This window comes from Monodelphis domestica, chromosome 3 (genome assembly GCF_027887165.1).
Source record: "Monodelphis domestica isolate mMonDom1 chromosome 3, mMonDom1.pri, whole genome shotgun sequence".
Lineage (NCBI taxonomy): Eukaryota > Metazoa > Chordata > Mammalia > Didelphimorphia > Didelphidae > Monodelphis > Monodelphis domestica.
In genome coordinates this window covers 45,139,305-45,159,256 of record NC_077229.1, presented here as the reverse complement: position 1 = coordinate 45,159,256, position 19,952 = coordinate 45,139,305, and the positions used below count along the sequence as shown (strand labels likewise).

At 42.7% G+C, this 19,952-nt stretch overlaps 2 protein-coding genes across 6 annotated transcripts in view; one reads left to right on the top strand and one right to left on the bottom strand.

The window, feature by feature from the left end:
* The window catches only part of LOC100020874 (P2X purinoceptor 7-like), a 50,046-nt gene that overhangs the window by 18,506 nt on the left and 11,588 nt on the right, over positions 1 to 19,952 (bottom strand). For both annotated transcript variants that reach the window (XM_056821773.1, XM_001373176.3), the window contains 6 exons: positions 14,475 to 14,543; positions 8,408 to 8,480; positions 4,174 to 4,270; positions 2,248 to 2,328; positions 2,011 to 2,140; positions 1 to 19 (listed from right to left, as the gene is read on the bottom strand). The exon at positions 1 to 19 is cut by the window's left edge and continues 118 nt beyond it. In XM_056821773.1, the coding sequence (XP_056677751.1) occupies positions 1 to 19; positions 2,011 to 2,140; positions 2,248 to 2,328; positions 4,174 to 4,270; positions 8,408 to 8,480; positions 14,475 to 14,543 (469 nt within the window). The remainder of the gene's footprint in view (positions 20 to 2,010; positions 2,141 to 2,247; positions 2,329 to 4,173; positions 4,271 to 8,407; positions 8,481 to 14,474; positions 14,544 to 19,952) is intronic.
* IFT81 (intraflagellar transport 81) overlaps positions 11,071 to 19,952 on the top strand; it is a 141,454-nt gene continuing 132,572 nt past the window's right edge. The window contains exon 1 of one of the 4 annotated variants that reach the window (XM_056821771.1): positions 11,071 to 11,465. The gene's annotated coding sequence lies outside the window, so the exon portion shown is untranslated. The remainder of the gene's footprint in view (positions 11,466 to 19,952) is intronic. The other 3 variants (XM_056821769.1, XM_056821770.1, XM_001363920.4) reach the window with 3 other exon arrangements.

Below are 19,952 nucleotides of genomic sequence, written 5' to 3'. Positions count from 1 at the left end.
CAATGCCCATAATTCCACCCTGGAAACATGAAATACAAGATAAAATTAAATACTTCAGAGCACAGGTTCACTTCATTATCATGAATGCTAGACCCAAGCTTCAACCAAACTGGTCTACACTGTCCCACAATGGCCTTGAGGTTTTCTGCTGTCCATACCTCTGCTCCTTTGCTCTTTTCCAATATGGCCTCCGTTTTCCACTTAGCCATCCTTCCAGATCTAAATCAAAGCTTCATGAATCCCCCCACCAAGAAACATAGTCCAAAGGGACCCTTTCGCTTCCATTGACTTCTTTAGCACCTACCATTCACTCCACTCACTCAATGTTATTCTTTGCTGTCAAAAATCATTAGTGATGTTTCTTATTTGTCTGTTTTTCATGCTTTCAACTCAATTCTAATACCCCTGAGGGCAGAGGGTGCATTTTATTGTGGACTATATTCCCCAGTGCATGGCTGGCACTCATTATGACTAGATGAGCACTCATTGGAAATGTTGTAACGGGGATCTTCTTGAGGGTCGAGAATAGATCAGATGACCTCGGAGCTTCCTTCCAGCTCAGAGATTCGATGTCTCTGTGATTAAATGCCTCCTGACGGGCACTTTTCTTGGAGGTTAAAATATAGACTAAGGCTCCTCCGAAGCAGAGTAGGCTCAGGTTAAGCAAAGTGAATTGAGCCTCCATAGCTGGTCATCATTTAGAAGAAGAGCACATGAGGATCTCATTCCCTGTGTCATTCCTATGTTAGTGGAGAGCATACACACAAAGAAACCCAATGAACATAAAGGAAGATGCCAGCCCCATTAAGCAATTAATAAGTAGGCCTGAGGATATGAGAACAAAAGCCAAATAATCCATGCCACCAAAGAGTTGATGTTCCAATTTATCCTAATTCTAAAGAAACTACCACTCCCTAAATCCCTTAGTTTGTGTATTCCAAGGACAGGTTGGTACTCAGTTTTAAGAATGAATAGATAGAGCTGGGTAGCTCAGTGGATTGAAAGCCAAGCCTAGAGATGGGAGGTCCTAGGTTCAAATCCGGCCTCAGACACTTCCTAGCTGGGTGACCCTGGGCAAGTCACTTGACCCCCATTGCCTAGCCCTTACCACTCTTCTGCCTTGGAGCCAATACACAGTATTGACTCCAAGATGGAAGGTAAGGGTTTAAAAAAAAAAAGAATGAATAGATAGATAAATGAATGAAAACAAGAAAACAACTCAATAATAACAATAAAGTATACTTTGTGGATAGAGAGAGGAATAAACGAAGAGAAAGAGAGACAGACAGACAGAGGAGAAGGAGAGAGAGAGAGAGAGAGAGAGAGAGAGAGAGAGAGAGAGAGAGAGAGAGAGAGAGAGAGAGAGGCAGAGAGAGAGAGAGAGAGAGAGAGAGATTACTTTAAAGAGTTTGTTGTTTAGTCATTTTAGTTGTGTTTGACTTTCATGACCTCATTTGGGGTTTTCTTGGCAAAGATACTGGAATGGTTTTCCATTTCCTTCTTCAGCTCATTTGACAGATGAAGAAACTGAGGCAAACAAGGTTAAGTGACTTGCCCAGGTTCATAACCCAGTAAGTATCTGAGGCCATATTTGAACCCAGAACCTCTGGTTTCCAGGTCTGGCACTCTATCTATCCACTGAGCCATCTACCTGGCCCTTAAATGCTATTTTTGATGCTACTGCTGCTGTAACCTGGACTTTATTCTCTCCTCCAATGAAGAGTCTTATGAATATTTTCCAAGTTGAAGCTCAAGCTACATTCATTTCATTCATTAGACCTTTGACCAATGGAATGTGGAATAATCTGTGCTATTTCTCTTTATCATGAAGGGAAGAAGCATTAGCAAGCTGAACTACCAACGTGGCACCTCATAGACGTGTCCAGTCTTCATGGTGGTCTTCATGTTAACACTACTCAATTCTGCTTTTAAACTCAGAACTCTTTTAAGGCAAGAAATCCAAGGCACGGGCACTCTTTTTTGCCCCCCCCCCAAAATGGCTTTGCTTACCTGCACTGCCACATCGGAAAAATTCTCCCCTACTTCTTGGAAGATATCTCCCAGCCGAAAGATTGGGCACTGCGGATTATGAGTCCTGTGAAACATGCATGTAATGTTGACTCCTGGCAAGATGTTTCTTCTGAAAAAAAAAATTATAGTTTTAAAAGAAGGGAAACAGACCGATCTTCATTAAAAAGTTGTGGCCGCCTCGTTTTTAGGGCTGAGTCAGGATCTTGGAGCACTTACGTGGTGTAGTTGTGGCCTGGGAAATCAATGTTGTTCTTTATGAGCACAGTGAAGTTTGCAGCACTAATCAGGAGAGCTGGCCTGGGAGGAAGAAATGCAACATGAGTGGGAATGACCATGGAGCAGATCCAAATCTCAAAATGTTTGGATGTTGTCAACCGAGATTTATTTAAGCACTTCCTATCAGAAGGATGCCATGGTAGCTGAGAGGAAGAAAAACAACCACAAAAAAAAAGGTTAATGGGATGGTTCTGATCTAGAAAGGGAATCTGGCAAACACAGAAAAGAGCCCTAACATCAAATGAGCTATGGAAAAGCCACAAGAGAACAGCAGATCAAGTGGTCTATGAGATCTAAGCTAGGAATAATCATTATCAACCCAGAATGTGGGAGGCGGTGTTTCAAGAAAGAGCTAGGGATGAAAAGAAAATAGGTAGAATGACACTTCCTAGCTGTGTGACCCTAGGTAAGTCACTTAACCCCCATTGCCTAGCCCTTACCACTCTTCTGCCTTGGAACCAATACACAGAACTGATTCTAAGATGGAAGGTGAGGGTTTAAAAATTGGATAGAATTGGGGGCAACTGGGTGGCTCAGTGGATTGAGAGCCAGGTCTAGAGATGGGAGGTCCTAGGTTCAAATCTGGCCTCAGACACTTCCCAGCTGTGTGACCCTGGGCAAGTCACTTAACCCCCATTGCCTAGCCCTTACCACTCTTCTGCCTTGGACTCAATACACAGTATTGACTCCAAGATGGAAGGTGAGGGTTTTATTTTTTTAAAAATTGGATAGAATTGTTTCATCAGATCATGGGGTTAGAAATTAAAGGGACCTCAGAAGTCATCTATTATAATCCCTTCATTTTACAGATGAAGAAACTGAGGTCCCAGGTAGAATATGAGAAAATCTTCTTCCCTCCCTTGCAAAAAGGCAACAAATGATTCCCTTTTAGGGACTTGGTCCAGCTATACTGATGTTTATCCCTCAGACTCCTGCAGAACTACAGAGCCCAGATTTTGTTTTAAACCCTCATCTTCTATCTTAGAATTGATATTGTGGATTGGTTCCAAGGCAGAACAGTAAAGAAGAGGCAATGGGAGTTAAGAGAATTGTCCAAAGTCACACAGCTGGGGAGTGTCTGAGTCCAGATTTGAACTCAAGACTTTCTGTCTCCAGATCTGGTGCTCTATTCACTGAGCCACCCAGCTGCCTCAAGCTCAGCCTTTTTGGGGACCAGCAGGGGTATGACCAGTCTTCCTTGAGCAAATGGCTTCATACTTAGTGAAGGGATACAGTGTATAGACACATTTAAGGTTAATGTAACATCTCATTGTCCCTTGCTTCCTGTAATGCCATCCTGGATTTCTTGGGCTTGGGGGAAGGGGGATGTCAGAGACCACCCCCCCTACGTACGTCTTCCCGTAGATTTTCCCCAACGGGTCTAACCCCTTAAATCTTCACCCCCCCACCACCACTGTGCAGGTACCCATGGATGGAGAGCCTCCCTGACTGTCGGTTATCCTGTTCTCCTTTGACATGACTCTCTCTAGGGCCGGTGCTTTATCTTTTGCACCATGAAAGCTCCAGCCTTCCTGGGTCCCGCTTTCAATGTTAAGCAGCTTCTATATCTAGACCAGCTGGGCCTGCATTGGCCTGCCTGCTGTCCCAGCTTTTCTTCATCCCCCAAAGATCAGACATAGCCTTAAGTTTGGTTTTGCCACTGCAGACAGGCAGATTCAAGTACCTGTGGTGGAGTCACACATTATTTATTTAACTTGTTTTCTAACTGTGTGACCTTGGGCAAGTCACTTAATCCCTAATGCTTAGCCCTTACTGCTCTTCAATACTTAGTATTGGTTCTAAGACAGAAGGAAAGGCTATAAAAAATACTAGGGAAGGTGGAAACTGATAGCACTTGTTACTTACCGAGGAGCATCTCTCTCTTGTTCTACGGGGCACCAGGCAGAGACCTCGCAGGTTTTTTGGGTGGTACTGTACGGCACACACTTTCCTGTCTGAATCCCTGTAGGAATCATATTCTTAGAGATACAAAGGACGGGTGGGCATCATGCAGCCCGGCTCCCCTGGCCTCAAACCAAGATGGGACTAAGCCATCAAGAAAATCTCTCTAGATTCCCCATTACGCCCAATGCCCTTCTCTCTTCTCATGCAAGAGGTGAAAAATTATTCCCTTTTAGGGACCCAGTTCCAACTCCTCTGATATTTGCCCCCCAGAATTCTGTAGGACTATAGGGCTCAGGCTTTTTTTTTCTTAAATTCTTGCCTTCTACCTTAGAATTGACACTAAGTGTCAGTTCCAAGGCAGAAGAGTGGTAAGGGCTAGGCAATGGGGGTCAAGTGACTTGTTCAGGGTCACACAGCTAGGATGTGTCTGAGGCCAGATTTGAACTCGGGAGTTATTGGTTCCAAGGCAGAAGAGTGGTAAGGGCTAGGCAATGGGGGGTAAGTGACTTGCCCAGGGTCACACAGCTAGGAAGAGTCTGAGGAAAATTTGAACTAAACCAGGGAAGACAAAAGAATTCTTTTTCATGAATGAAAGTCTGTCTTGGCTCTCCTTCTACCTGCCTGTCTAATTCTGTTCTGTCTCCTTTGCTGGATTAACATGTACATCCCACTCTCTAACTTTGGGATCCCAGGCCCTTCTCCCGATCCACCCTTTTTCATCATCTCATCTATTCTCATAAGGTCAAAACCATCCCTATGCAGAGAACTATATACTCAGTCCTAGTTTTTTTTAAACTTTCACCTTCTGTCTTATTATTAATTTTTAAATCCCTTCTTGCAATCAATTCTAAATATTGTTTCCAAGGCAGAAGAGTGGTAAGGGCTAGACAACAGGGGTTAAGTGACTTGTCCAGGGTCACACTGCTAGGAAGTGTCTGAGGCTAGATTTGACCCCAGAACCTCCCATCCCCTGGTCTGGTTCTCTAACCACTGAGCCTCCGAGATGCCCCTGTAAGATAATAACTTTAGGGAATAGCAAGGTGAAGTGAAGGCTTTTTTTTTTATGATGGTGAAGACTGGGGCATGATTGTAGGCATCAGGGAAGGGGCCAGGAGATGTGGAGAGATGCAGATAATTGTGAAGGCAATCTGCCAGAGGAATTATGATAGGATCAAGGGCACAAGTAGAGGAGCTGGCATTGGCAAGGAGCAGAAACTGAAGCAGAGCAGAAGAGGGTGGGGGGCTGCTAGGGGGTTATTCAAAGCCTGAAATTGGCAGGGAAAGAGCTGAGGGGTGGCCATTTCCACTCTAGCTCAGGCCCCCATTACCTCTCTCCTGGACTATAACAACTGACTCCTCATTGGTCTCCCTGACTCCAATCTCTTTCTCCTCGAATTCATCTTCCCTATAGCTGCCAAAGGGCCAGCTAAGTGGTGTAGTGGATAGAGTTCCAGGTCTGGAGTCAGAAAGGCCTGAATTCAAATCCAGCCTCAGACACTTCCTAGCTGTGTGACCCTGGACAAATCACTTTAACCCCATTTGCCTCAGTCCCCTCATCTGTCAAATGAGCAAGAAAAGGAAATGGCAAGCTAGCTGTATGACCCTGGACAAGTAACTTTACCCTGTTTGCCTCAATTTCCCAATCTGTCAAATGAGCTAAAAAATGACATGGCAAACTAGCTGTGTGACCCTGAGCAAGTCTTTTCACCGTGTTTGCCTCAGTTTCCTCATCTGCCAAATGAGCTGAAAAAGAAAATGGCAAGCTAGCTGTGTTTTCCTCATCTGTCAAATAAACTGGAGAAGGAAATGGCAAACCACTCCAGGATCTTTGCAAGAAAACCCTAAATGGGTCTTGTACATAACTGAAATGACTAAATACCACCACCATGACCTTATTTCTGCTTTGAATATGCATTTTTCCTTACATGGGCACGTGTTTTCTCCAATAGAATGTATGACTTGATGGGGGGGTGGGGGGCAGGGCAGGATTGTTTCTTTATACCTACCACCTAACCATGTCTGGTTTTAACAATAATTTAAGAATTAACAAAATTTTCTTGATTAATTGTTCATTTGAGTGTCTTCTAAAAGAAGCTCCAGGGACAACTGGGTGGCTCAGTGGATTGAGAGCCAGGCCTAGAGACGGGAGGTCCTAGGTTCAAATCTGGCCTCAGACACTTCCTAGCTGTGTGACCCTGGACAAGTCACTTAACCCCCATTGCCTAACTCTTACCACTCTTCTGCCTTGAAACCAATACACAGTATTGGTTCCAAGATGGAAGGTAAGGGTTTAAAAATGAGAGAGAGAGAGAGAGAGAGAGAGAGAGAGAGAGAGAGAGAGAGAGAGAGAAAGAGAGAGAGAGAGAAAGAAAGAGAGAGAGAAAGAAAGAGAGAAAGAAAGAAAGAAAGAAAGAAAGAAAGAAAGAAAGAAAGAAAGAAAGAAAGAAAGAAAGAAAGAAAGAAAGAAAGAAAGAAAGAAAGAAAGAAAGAAAGAAAGAAAGAAAGAAAGAAAGAAAGAAAGAAAGAAAGAAAGAAAGAAAGAAAGAAAGAAAGAAAGAAAGAAAGAAAGAAAGAAAGAAAGAAAGAAAGAAAGAAAGAAAGAAAGAAAGAAAGCTTGGAAGAATGTTCTGGCTTATTACCTAGCTCACTTAGAATGCTCACTCTGGTGATGTAAATAATGTGCTATTTACCCCAAGTGGCAGAAATGATGGACGCAGACTTTGCTATAGATCGTGTTTCTCGAGTGTATTGTTATCGACTGAATGGTAGTATCAAGTAAAGACAGGAAGGAAACAAGCATTTATTAGACAGCTGCTATATGTCTGCTAAGCACTTCATAAATATTATCTTATTTGATCCTCACAAAAACCCTGGGTGGTGAGTATTATTATCAGTTCTGTTTTATAGTTGAGGAAACTGAGGTGAAGTGACTTGTCCAGAGTTACACAGCTAGTATGTATCTGAATCTGGATTTGAACTCAGTTCTTCCTGACTCCAGGTTCAGTACTCTATTCACCATAGCACCTAAGGCAAGACACCAAAATCTGGGTCTTGCCAAAGGCTCAGTTGTGGCAGGGATTGAATCCTAAGGCTCCTCCCCATGCAGGTCACTCTAGTGTCCCCAACATTGACCTAAGATTCAGGCCGCTGACCAGAATACAAAAAGAGGCAGGCCAAAAGGTTCTTGACTGTAGACCAATGTGATAGCCAACACCAGCAGAGGAAAGCTATATTCAGCTGAATCAAGTTTGTACCCTCATGGTATAGCTTTTCCCTGCCCTGAATGACCTTCCTTGGCAATGGGGAAGTAAGTCTTTTGTGGGCCAATAAATGAGCATCTCATTTCCTTCTGACATCTAACCTAAACTACTTGGGGGCTAGTCTGAGTCAGCCCTTTCTTAAAACTCTTTGGTAATTAAGATGGGGAGGTTGAGGATCGGCTTCTCACCCAGGACTCACCTTTCCATCACGGAGTCTTAGGAACTTGAAACAACAGATACTGCCTCTTGATCCAGCCATACCACTGCTGGGTTTGTACCCCAAAGAGATAATGGGGGAAAAGACTTGTACAAGAATATTCATAGCTGCGCTCTTTGTGGTGGCCAAAAATTGGAAAACGAGGGGATGCCCTTCAATTGGGGAATGGCTGAACAAATTGTGGTATCTGTTGGTGATGGAATACTATTGTGCTCAAAGGAATAATAAAGTGGAGGAATCCCATGTGAACTGGAACGACCTCCAGGAAGTGATGCAGAGTGAAAGGAGCAAAACCAAGAGAACATTGTACACAGAGATGGATATACTGTGGCACAATCAAATGTAATGGACTTCTCTACTAGCAGCAATGCAATGATCCAGGACAATTCTGAGGGACTTGTGAGAAAGATGCTAGCCACATCCTGAGAAAGAACTGTGGGAGTGGAAATACAGAAGAAAAACAACTGCTTGATCACATGGGTCGATGGGGATATGATTAGGGATGTAGACTCTAAGCGGTCACCCTTGTGCAAATATCAGTAATGGAAATAGGTCTTGATCAATGACACACGGAAAACCCAGTGGAACTGCTCATCGGCTATGGGAGGAGATGGGAGGAGGGGAGGGAAAGAACATGAATCATGTAACCCTGGAAAAATATTCTGAATTAATTAATTAAATAAAACATTTCAAATAAAAAAAAAGAAATAACAGATACCTTTGCTCAGTGGGTCCTTCTTCCCTTTCTTACACCCCTGGTCAGTGGAACAGAGAGTCCTGCGGGTGGGATACTGCCAAGGAAAGGACAGGACAAAACAGAATGAGCAACCACTTTGAATTTAGAAAGTCCCAATACTACCCCCTATTAGTTACATAATCTGATTGGTATGTGTGTATATGTGTGTTGGGGGGTCTTTTATCTCTCAGTTTTCTCCTTTGTTCAATGGGGGTGATTTTACAGAATCTTAAAGATGAAAGGAAGCTCAGAGGCTATCTGGTACAACTTGTACCCAATTAGAAATCACTCTTGCACCACCTACGTGGGGAGCAGATATTTTTTGTATCACCCATCACACAGGGCTGTTGCATAAGGAAAGTACTTTATAAGTCTTAAAATAATAGGGATAGAAGAGCTAGTATTGTTTTTTTAAAAGGATGTCAGTCACTGCTGGATTTTATTCTGTGATAGCCAGAGAAAGAAACCATGCACCAGGGAGGAGGAGGAGGAGGAGGAGAAGGCCTGGTCTAAATATGCCACTGGCTTAAGAGCTGAACAAGGGCCAAGGGATCAAAGACTAAGCAACTCAATTGAAAGAATCAGCAGGAGATGCAGGTAGGACATGAGCCAGCAGCCTTAGCTGGCCCGAGATAATGAGGTCAGATCTGAGCTTGCCCATCAGAATGGGAGAGAGAGAGAGTGAGAGACAGAGAGAAAGGGAGACAGAGAGAAAGGGAGACAGAGAATCAGAAAGAAAGAGACAGAGACAGAGATAGAGACAGAGAGACAGAGACAGAGAAACAGAAACAGAGAGACAGAGAGAAAAAGACAGAGAGACATGCAAGAGAATTATTCTTAATTCAAAAAGGTTTCTGGGAAGGACTTTTGAAGGGAGGATGTACCCACTTGGGAAAATTAATGGGGGAAGGGGGATTGTCCTTCTCTTCAGGCTTTAAGGACCTAGCAGTGAATTATCCATTTCCATGTGACTTATCTTAGTCCAAGTCTATTAGATTGAATAGAATTGAATCAGGGCTTTGTGATTTTTCCGTAGAAAATGGAGGCCATTTGGCAAGATGGAATTAGAGTTAGAAGATCTATGTTTGAACCCAGCTTTGCTACTTGTCAATATCTACTTTCCTCATTGGTCAAACGAGGGAGATAGATTTCTTGTTGCTATCACTCAATCAATTCAGTCATGTCTGACTCTACCTGACTGCATCTGGAGTTTTCTTGGCAACGATACTGGAGTGGTTTATCATTTCCTTCTCCAGCTCATTTGACAGATGAGGAAACTGAGGCAAATGGAGTGAAGTAACTTGCCCAGGGTCATATAGCTAGCTTGCCATTTCCCTCTCCAGCTCATTTGACAGATGAGGAAACTGAGGCAAATGGAGTGAAGTAACTTGCCCAGGGTCATATAGCTAGCTTGCCATTTCCCTCTCCAGCTCATTTGACAGATGAGGAAACTGAGGCAAATGGAGTGAAGTAACTTGCCCAGGGTCATATAGCTAGCCTGCCATTTCCTTCTCCAGCTCATTTGACAGATGAAGAAACTGAGGCAAACTAGGTTAAGTGATTTGCCCAGATTCATATTCACCTAGTAAGTATATGAGGCCAGATTCGAACTCATGAAGATGAATTTTCTTGCTGTTAAGCATCATGTAGCCAAGCCAGAATTCAAAACCAAGTGTTCTGACTAAATTCTTTGCTCTTAACTCTGCACTACACATTTCTGCACTGTCTGCTCTTCAGTTCTATCTGAAATAATATTTTTCCTCTTCCATGTTAATATGTAATTGAGAATTGACTCAATCGATTGTCCCTAAACTCTTAGAGCAGTTTTAAGCTTTAATATCTTAAAACTTAAGCATTCGCTGTTAAAGCTTAAAACTGTGCTAACTACACCGAGGCTTTGGGGAGACCCTGTAGAGAGAGAAATTGTGAAGAAGAGAAAGAAGCACACCAACTGGGAGTCAGGCAACCTGGGTTCACGAGCTCATGGGATCCTATATCTAGAGCTAGAAAGGACTCAGAAGAAATCAAATTCAACTCTCTCACTTTACAGATGAAGAAACAGAGTTTCACACAGGGGAGGTGGAAGAATTTGTCCATGGTCCCCCAAGCAGTGGCATAAATCATTTTCAGAACTATATCCTTCTGAGCAACTAAGTGGCTCAATGGATAGAACACCAACATGGAGTCAGGAGGATCTGGGCTCAAATTTGGCTTCAGACACTTTCTACTGTGTGACCCTGGGCAAGTCACTTAACCCCATTATTTGCCTAGCCCTTGCCCTTCTGTCTTAGAGTTGTTACTAAGAAAGAAATTAAGGGTTAAAAAAAACAACAACAAAAACCTAGGTGCTTGGAATTTAAATCCCAGACCCTTTCTGGTACCAAGCCTGCCACTAATTATTTGCATGATCTTGGACTTAAAGTCTCCAAGCCTCAATTCCTTCCTCTGTAAAACTGGCAAAATAATTCCTGCCTCAAATGGTTGGTGGAAGGTTCAAAGGAAATAATGTAGGGTCTGTAAAAGCTGTTTATAAAAGGATTTGACTGTGTAAGGGGCGATTACATTTCCTGCTGGTGATAAGAGATGGAGTGTGGGTCGCCATGCCAACAGGAAATGAATTCCAGCTTGTGAAAAATACAATCACCAGGAATAAAGACCAACGGGTGATGCTTCGCAGTCCTTGTTGCTTCTGGGCTTGGGGACGTGTTTCCCCAGGCTCTCTGGGGTCCATGCTTACCAAAAATATTCTCTTCTTTTAGAAACTGAGTCCTAAGCCTCCATTTCTTCTGCAGTGCTTTGGCAAATAAATGCACATGAAGGAGGAATGCATATCCCTTGCCAAAAAGGGAACTGAAGATTGAAAAGAGCCATGTGGCCAGGAAATAAGCTGAGCCTGGCCCCGAAGCTAGAAGAGTCTCTTCTGGAAATTGGGGGAGGCAGGAAGTACTCAATGGAAGTGGCTGCCCACTTCATCAGGACAGTGGGGGCGTGAGACATGGAGAGAAGGAACAACGAGCCAAGAGGAGTGCCTGCTACCGAGGTAGGTAGGAGACTCGGGGGAATGTCCGCTTGGCTGTGGGCTTGGAGAAAAAGGATGCTGGGGACTGGAGACAAACCCTGGCCACATGGCCAGAGTGAGTCCCAATGCTCATATTCATGAGCTGCTTGATAACGTTAATAATATGGTGGATAATGGTTGATAACAGCCGACATTTTCATGGCACTCTAACATTGGCAAATTGCTTTATGTGTGTTATCTCAGTTGATCCTAGCAAAGGAGTCGCTATTGTTTGAGGCAGCTAGGTGGCCCAGAGGATAGATTCAGGAAGATTCGTCTTCCTGAGTTCAAATCCAGCCTCAGACACTTACAAAGATTTTAGGCCAGGTAAAGCGATTTGTCTTTCATCTTGCCCATTCTGATTAGGGAAGGATTAGTCTTTTGCAGCCATTTAAGGAGATATGGAGGTCTTTATTTGACCTTGAAATACTTATTTCAGCATCAGGATGCTGAAAGTAGGAGGTCTTTATTTGTCATTTTTAATTGATACAGGAAAGGCTTAAGGTACAAAATTGGGTAGGGACAGTCCCGGAAGAGTTCCAAAAATCAGTGACAAGATGATTTTTCAGGCTATAACAAGAGAAAGACTAAGATTGATGGCAGGTATGACAAAGTCATTATTCAAACTAGTTCAGATTGATATTGGCTATTTGTCCATAGATCAGAGCAGCTCAGTCGGGGAAATAAAAGCCAAGAGGGCTATGGGGAGGGTTAGAGGTCTTTCTCAAGCGTGTTTGATTGGTTTTCTATCAATGATATTACACCTAGCTGAAGGTAGTACGGGCCTGGGGAAGTCATTTAACTTGTTTGTCTCCATTTCCTTCTCTGCTAAAATGAGATGGAGGAGAAAATGGCAAACCACTCTAGTCTCTTTTCCAAGAAAACCATAAATGGGGTCAGGAAGAGTCAGACAGGACTGAACAAAATTGTTTCAAGAGGAACCATCTTCCTCTCCCCGCTGAAAAAATGCCTTTCATCTGTTGCAGTCATAAGATCATCTATTTAGAGCTGGAAGCAGCCTTCAAGTTCAATCTCCTCATTTTATAGATGAGGAAACTGAGGCACTGAGTGGTGAAGCCACCTATCCACAGTCATATAGCTAATAAGTATCAGAGGCAGGATTCCATCCTAGGTCTTCCCTGTTCCAAACCCAAAACTCTATCCATAAGAGTTCTTTGGATTGAGGCATTGTCTCCAGAAGGCTACTCTTTATTATTATTTTTAAACCCTTTCCTTCCATCTTGGAATAAATACTGGGTATTGGTTCCAAAGCAGAAGAGTGGTAAGGACTAGGCAATGGGAGTTAAGTGACTTGCCCAGGGTCATACATTTGTTTGTTTTTTTAAACCCTTACCTTCCATCTTGAATCAATACTGTATATTGGTTCCAAGGCAGAAGAGTACTAAGGGTTAGGCAATGGGAGTTAAGTGACTTGCCCAGGGTCATTCATTTGTTTTTTTTAAACCCTTACCTTCCATCTTGGAATAAATACTGGGTATTGGTTCCAAGGCAGAAGAGTGGTAAGGACTAGGCAATGGGAGTTAAGTGACTTGCCCAGGGTCATACATTTGTTTTTTTTTTTAAACCCTTACCTTCCATCTTGAATCAATACTGGGTATTGGTTCCAAGGCAGAAGAGTGGTAAAGGCTAGGCAATGGGAGTTAAGTGACTTGCCCAGGGTCATACATTTGTTTTTTTTTTTTTAAACCCTTACCTTCCATCTTGAATCAATACTGGGTATTGGTTCCAAGGCAGAAGAGTAGTAAGGGTTAGGCAATGGGAGTTAAGTGACTTGCCCAGGGTCATACATTTGTTTTTTTTTAAACCCTTACCTTCCATCTTGAATCAATACTGTGTATTGGTTCCAAGGCAGAAGAGTGGTAAAGGCTAGGCAATGGGGGTTAAGTGACTTGCCCAGGGTCACCCAGCTAGGAAATATCTGAGCATTGAACCCAGGACTCCCCATCTCTGGGCCTGGCTCTGCATCCATTAAACCACCTAATTGCCTCCCTTCCCTTTTACTTTTTTTCTAAAAACCCTTACCTTCCATCTTGGAATCAATACTGTGTATTGGTTCCAAGGCAGAAGACTGGTAAAGGCTAGGCAATGGGAGTTAAGTGACTTGCCCAGGGTCATACATTTGTTTTTTTTAAACCCTTACCTTCCATCTTGAATCAATACTGTGTATTGGTTCCAAGGCAGAAGACTGGTAAGGACTAGGCAATGGGGGTCAAGTGACTTGCCCAGGGTCTCACAGCTGGGAAGTGTCTGAGGCCAGATTTGAATTTAGCATCTCCCATTTCTAGACCTGACTCTCAATCCACTGAGCTACCCAGCTGCCCCCCAGAAAGCCACTCTTTAAATCCCCCAGATAGACAACCGATGGTCTCAAAGTACAGACTGAAGCATATTTTTATTTCCTGTATTTATTCCCTAGCTTTATTATTCTTCTCAAACATGGCAGGTGAAAATATGTTTTCCATGACATATACATAAATATATATAAATGGGTACATTTTTTTTACTTCACTTCCATTGCCTGTGGTGGGGAATGAATGGGGAGAGAGAACCTCAGTGTGGATCAATGAACGTATCATAGTAGAGTCCCAGGCTGGAGTTAGGAAGGACCTTAGAGATCACTTAGTTAGTTTCTTGTTAGCTTGTAAAGTAAAAAGCAGGTTTGCCAATAATCTCTCATAATAGCACAGAAGGCAGTGTGTGAGCCGTCTTATCCCCATTTTTTAAAAGATGGAGAAGCTGAGGGTTTGAGAAGTTGCTGCTGCAGAGCTCCTTCATCTTCTATGCCTCACACTCACCTTTTCCCATCGATTCCCTCCAGCCTCCAACAGTCCTCTCCCCCAGCTCTCTCCACCCCGAAATGTAACCTGAAGAGAAATGCCTCTCTCTACCCCAACAGGCTATAAAAGAGAGCGATGCTCTCTTTTATGACATCTGTCATCCCCACTCCTAAAACTCACAGCCCTCCCTTACCTCGGGACAAAGTCCTTGTGTCTGGCCTTCTGTGGATATGAAGTTAGTCATCACAAAGAATGAGTTTCCCTGGAGAGAAAAGAGATAAGAACACAGTAGTTTCAGACATGTCTGACTTCTTGTGACCCAATTTGGTGTTTTCTTAGCCAAGATCTTGGAGTGGTTTCCTATCTCCTTCTCTAGCTCATTTGACAGATAAGGAAACTGAGGCCAACAGGGTAAAGTGACTTGCCCAGGGACACACAGCTAGTTTACCATTTCCTTCTCCAGCTCATTTGACAGATGAGGAAACTGAGGCCAACAGGGTAAAGTGACTTGCCCAGGGACACACAGCTAGTTTACCATTTCCTTCTCCAGCTCATTTGACAGATGAGGAAACTGAGGCCAACCAGGGTAAAGTGACTTGCCCAGGGACACACAGCTAGTTTACCATTTCCTTCTCCAGCTCATTTGACAGATGAGGAAACTGAGGCCAACAGGGTAAAGTGACTTGTCCAGGGGCACACAGCTAGTTTACCATTTCCTTCTCCAGCTCATTTGACAGATGAGGAAACTGAGGCCAACAGGGTAAAGTGACTTGCCCAGGGACACACAGCTAGTTTACCATTTCCTTCTCCAGCTCATTTGACAGATGAGGAAACTGAGGCCAACCAGGGTAAAGTGACTTGCCCAGGGACACACAGCTAGTTTACCATTTCCTTCTCCAGCTCATTTGACAGATGAGGAAACTGAGGCCAACAGGGTGAAATGACTTGCCCAGGGACACACAGCTAGTTTACCATTTCCTTCTCCAGCTCATTTGACAGATGAGGAAACTGAGGCCAACAGGGTGAAATGACTTGCCCAGGGACCCACAGCTAGTTTACCATTTCCTTCTCCAGCTCATTTGACAGATGAGGAAACTGAGGCCAACAGGGTGAAATGACTTGCCCAGGGGCACACAGCTAGTTTACCATTTCCTTCTCCAGCTCATTTGACAGATGAGGAAACTGAGTCCAACAGGGTAAAGTGACTTGCCCAGGGACACACAGCTAGTTTACCATTTCCTTCTCCAGCTCATTTGACAGATGAGGAAACTGAGTCCAACAGGGTAAAGTGACTTGCCCAGGGGCACACAGCTAGTTTACCATTTCCTTCTCCAGCTCATTTGACAGATGAGGAAACTAAGGCCAACAGAGCAAAGTGACTTGCCTAGGATCACTCAACTAGGAGGTGTCTGAGTCTGGAAAATGAGTGTTCCTGACTCCAGCCCCAGCACTATGGCCACTTTGCCACTTACTAATTTCCTTCAAATTGATCTTCTGGGTCAAATTAGGAATGGCACTTCTCATGTTCTCTTCTCTATCCAACTACTACTCCTCCATTGAGGGAAGAAAGGAAGGAAAAAAGAGAGGAAGCAAGGAAGGAAGAAAAACAAGGACAGAAGCAGCTACATGGCTCAGAGGATAGAGAGCCAGGCCTGGAGAAAGGAAGTCATAGGTGCAAATTTGGCCTCCAAATCTGACATTTCCTAGCTGTATGACCCTGGGCAAGTCATTTAACTCCAATTGCCTAGCCTTTACTGCTCTTCTGCTTTAGAACTGATACCTAGTTTTAATTCTAAAATAGAAAGTAAGGGGGGTTTTTTATTCCAAATTTTACAAAACCAAATAAAACAAGCATCTGTATACAAATAAAGTACATAAACAAAATACAAATCTCTTATATGTTTAACTTGCTTTTCTTCATATCTGCATAATAAATCCCATCTACAAGTGTCCCAGCCCCTTCCCACCCTCCCTTCATCACAGAAGGTCTTGCCTGAGAGACTGATATGTTCATGAAATTCATGTAAGACTTTCATGTTTTTCACATTCAGTTCACTGTCTAGAGGTAACATTCGAAATTTATTCTTCCAGCATCAATTCTGTAACTGTGCATAACGTTCTCCTGGATTTCCTTATTTAACTGTTCATGATCCCATGTAGTCCTTTCCAAGTTTTTTTTTTAATAGCCTGCTTATTGCTTGTGGCACAGTAGTATTCCATCACAATCATATGCCCCAATTGATGGGTATTCCCTCAATTCCAGTTCTTTACCACCTCAAAGAGAACTGCTACAAATATTTTAGAGTTTTTGGGTTCTTTTACTTTTTTCTGATCTATTTGTTAAACATACCCAGCAACGGTATTGTTGGGTCTAAGGGTATGCCCAATTTTATAACTTTATGGGTGTTACTCCAAATTGCTCTCCAAAATGGTTGGATCATTTCACAGTACACCAACAATGTATTAGTGTCCCCATTTTCCCACATTCCCACACCCCATTTGTTCTTTTCCCTATCTTTAGCCAGTCTGATGGGTGTGAGATAAGTCAAAATTGTTTTGCACTTCTCTAATCAGTAGTGATTTAGAGAAATTTTTTTTCATATACCAATATATGACTTTGATTTCTCCATCCAAAAAAATATCTTTTGCCCATTTAACAACTGGGTGATGGCTCTTATTCTTACAAATTTGACAATGTTCTTTACATATTTTAGATAGGAGACCTCTATCTGAGAGATTGTCTATACATTTTTCCCAGTTTCTTGCTTTCCTTCTAATGTTGGCAACATTTATTTTGTTTGTACAAAACCTTTTCAATTTACTGTATTCAAAATTATTCATTTTACATTTCACAATGCTCTCCATTGCTTAATGACTCATAAATTCCTCTCTGATCCATAAATCTAATAAATAATATGTTCCCTGTTCTTCTAACTTACTTACATGTATAAACTTACTTTTATGTATAGATCATGTATCTATTTTGATCTTATCTTAATGAATGGTGTAAGATATTGGTCTATACCTTGTTTCTGCCAAACTAACTTCCAGTTATTCCAACAATTTTTATCAAATACTAATTTCTTACCTCCAACACCTGGATCTATACTTTTTTCATATACAAGGTTATTATAATTTTTATCTCTGTTTGTTATGTATCTGTTCTGTTCCACTGATCTTCCTTTATATTTCTTTGTCAGGACCAGATAATTTTGAGAAGGTAAGGATTAAAAAAGAAGAAAAGAAAAAATGAGGGGATCTCTCTCAACAAAGAACCTTGCCTTTTATTATACCTGAGATCAAGGCACTTGAAGTTCTTCACATCATAGAATCATCAGATCATAGATTTAGAGCTAGAAGGGATCTTGGGGGTCAAGTCCAATACCCTCATTTTGCAGATAAAGAAACTGAGGACTAAAATGGTTAAGTGACTTGCACCAGGGTCTCACAATTATTAGATGTATGTGAGATGGAATTTGAACCTAAGTATTCTTGATTCAAAACCCACATCTCAGAGCTAGGTGGCTCAGTGGATTAAGAGCCAGGACCAAAGACAGGAAGTCCTGGGTTCAAATCTGATTTCATACATGTCCTAACTGTGTGACCCTGGGCAAGTCACTTCACCCCCATTGCCTAGCCCTTACCACTATTCTCCCTTAAAACCAATATACACTATTGATTCTAAGATGGAAGGTGAGGGTTTAAAAAAAAAAAACACATCTCAAAATCTTTCTGTATCTTCAGGCATCCTCTCCTCTGTTTTAGTCTCAGAGGTGGGCTTTTTCATAGCCAAGACAACTACCCCCTTACACACAAACACCAGTTTCTTCCCTTGATCCTGCCCCCTCATATCTCTCCTAAAAGATTGGATCATTCCCTTCCTCACTCATCTTCAATCTCCCTCTGTCTAAATGGCTCTTCGCATCACTTGACACTGGCCTACATTCCTCTCAAGTTATGGACTCAAATCTTCCTGCTCTTTCACTTCTACTTCCTCATCACCTATTATTTCTCAACCCCTAGTAGATGTCCTCTGAGGTCTCTTCCTGTTCTGAAGCTATGATCCTAAAATCCATGATTTGGACCCAACCACTCCACTGAAACGAATTTTGCAAAGGTTACCAAAACAGTATGGTGGAGCAGAGGAGATACTGGACTATGGATCTAGGGCCCCATGATTCTATGATCTGCATTCAAATCCTTTGCCTTGGGGCAGTTAGGTGCATGGGGCACTGGGTGTCGGAGTGGATGGAGGTCTGGGCCTACAGTCCAGAAGACTCATCTTTCTGAATTCAAATCCAGCCTCAGATACTCACTGACTGTGTGTCTCTGGGCAAATCACTTCACCTTGTTTGCCTCAGTTTCCTCAACTGTAAAATAAGCTGGAGAAAGAAATGATAAACTATCCTAGTATCTTTGACTAGAAAACCCCAAATGGTGCCATGAAGAGTAATATAGTCCCTGTGTGACCTTGGACAAGTCACTTACCTATTTTCCTCCATTTCCTCATTTGTCAAATGAGCTGGAGGGAAAAAAAATAGCAAATCACTCCAGTATCTTTGACAAGAAAAGCCCAAATGGCATCATGATGAATTGAGTACAACTAAATAACAACTCTACTCATATGGCCACAGTAGAACCTTGAATAAGTTACCTGTGTTCTATTATCTGAGTATTGTGTTGAATTCTGGACATCACTGTTTAAGGACGTTGACAAACTGGAAATAGGCAGCCAAGATGATTACGAGCCCCGAGTCCATGAAGGAATTGGGCAGCTTTAGCCAGGAGAATAATTGGGGTGTGTGGGAGGGACATAGTAACCGTCTTCAAGCATTTGAACGTCTGTCACATGGAAGAGGGTCTAGCTTTTTTCTGCTATTGTGAGTGTTGATTCACGCGGCGGTCAATAAGGACTCTTTCAACTCTCAAAACTTGGCCTTCTCTTGATCCCCAATATTGAATCATGTCTCAATAGCCTATCATTTTGCTGGGTGCTAACTGTCTATCTCCACAACATTTCTTTCATCCCTTTCCTTTTCTCTACCCATATGGCCACACATTCCTCTGTCTGATTTATTAGAATAATTTCTTAATATTTTTACCAGCTTTTAGACTTTCTCTTCACCAAAATATCCACCACATAAATCCAAACCCCTTAACCTGACATTTAAGGACTTCTGCAGGCAACTTCAAGTTTTCTTTTCTTTTTTTTTACACCAAGTTCCATTCCTTCCTTTCTTCTTTTCTTCCTTCCCTCCCTCCTTTCCTTCCTCCTTCCCTTCTTCCTTCATTCCTCCCTTTTCTTCCTTTCCTCCTTCCTTCATTCCTTCCTTCTTTTCTTCCTTCCCTCCATCTTTTCCTTCCTCCTTCCTTCCTTTCCTCCTTCCCTCCTTTTCTTCCTTCCTTCCTCCCCTCCTTCCCTTCTTCTGTCATTCCTTCCTCCTTTTCTTCCTTTCCTCCCTCCTTCCTTCATTCCCTCCTTCCTTCTTTTCTTCCTTCCCTCCCTCCCTCCTTTCTTCCTTCCCTCCCTCCTTCCTTCCTTCCCTCCCTCCTTCCTTCCTTTCTTCTTTTCTTCCTTCCCTCCCTTCTTCTCTTCCTCCTTCCCTTCTTCCTTCATTCCTTCCTTATTTTCTTCCTTCCCTCCCTCCCTCCTTTCTTCCTTCCCTCCCCC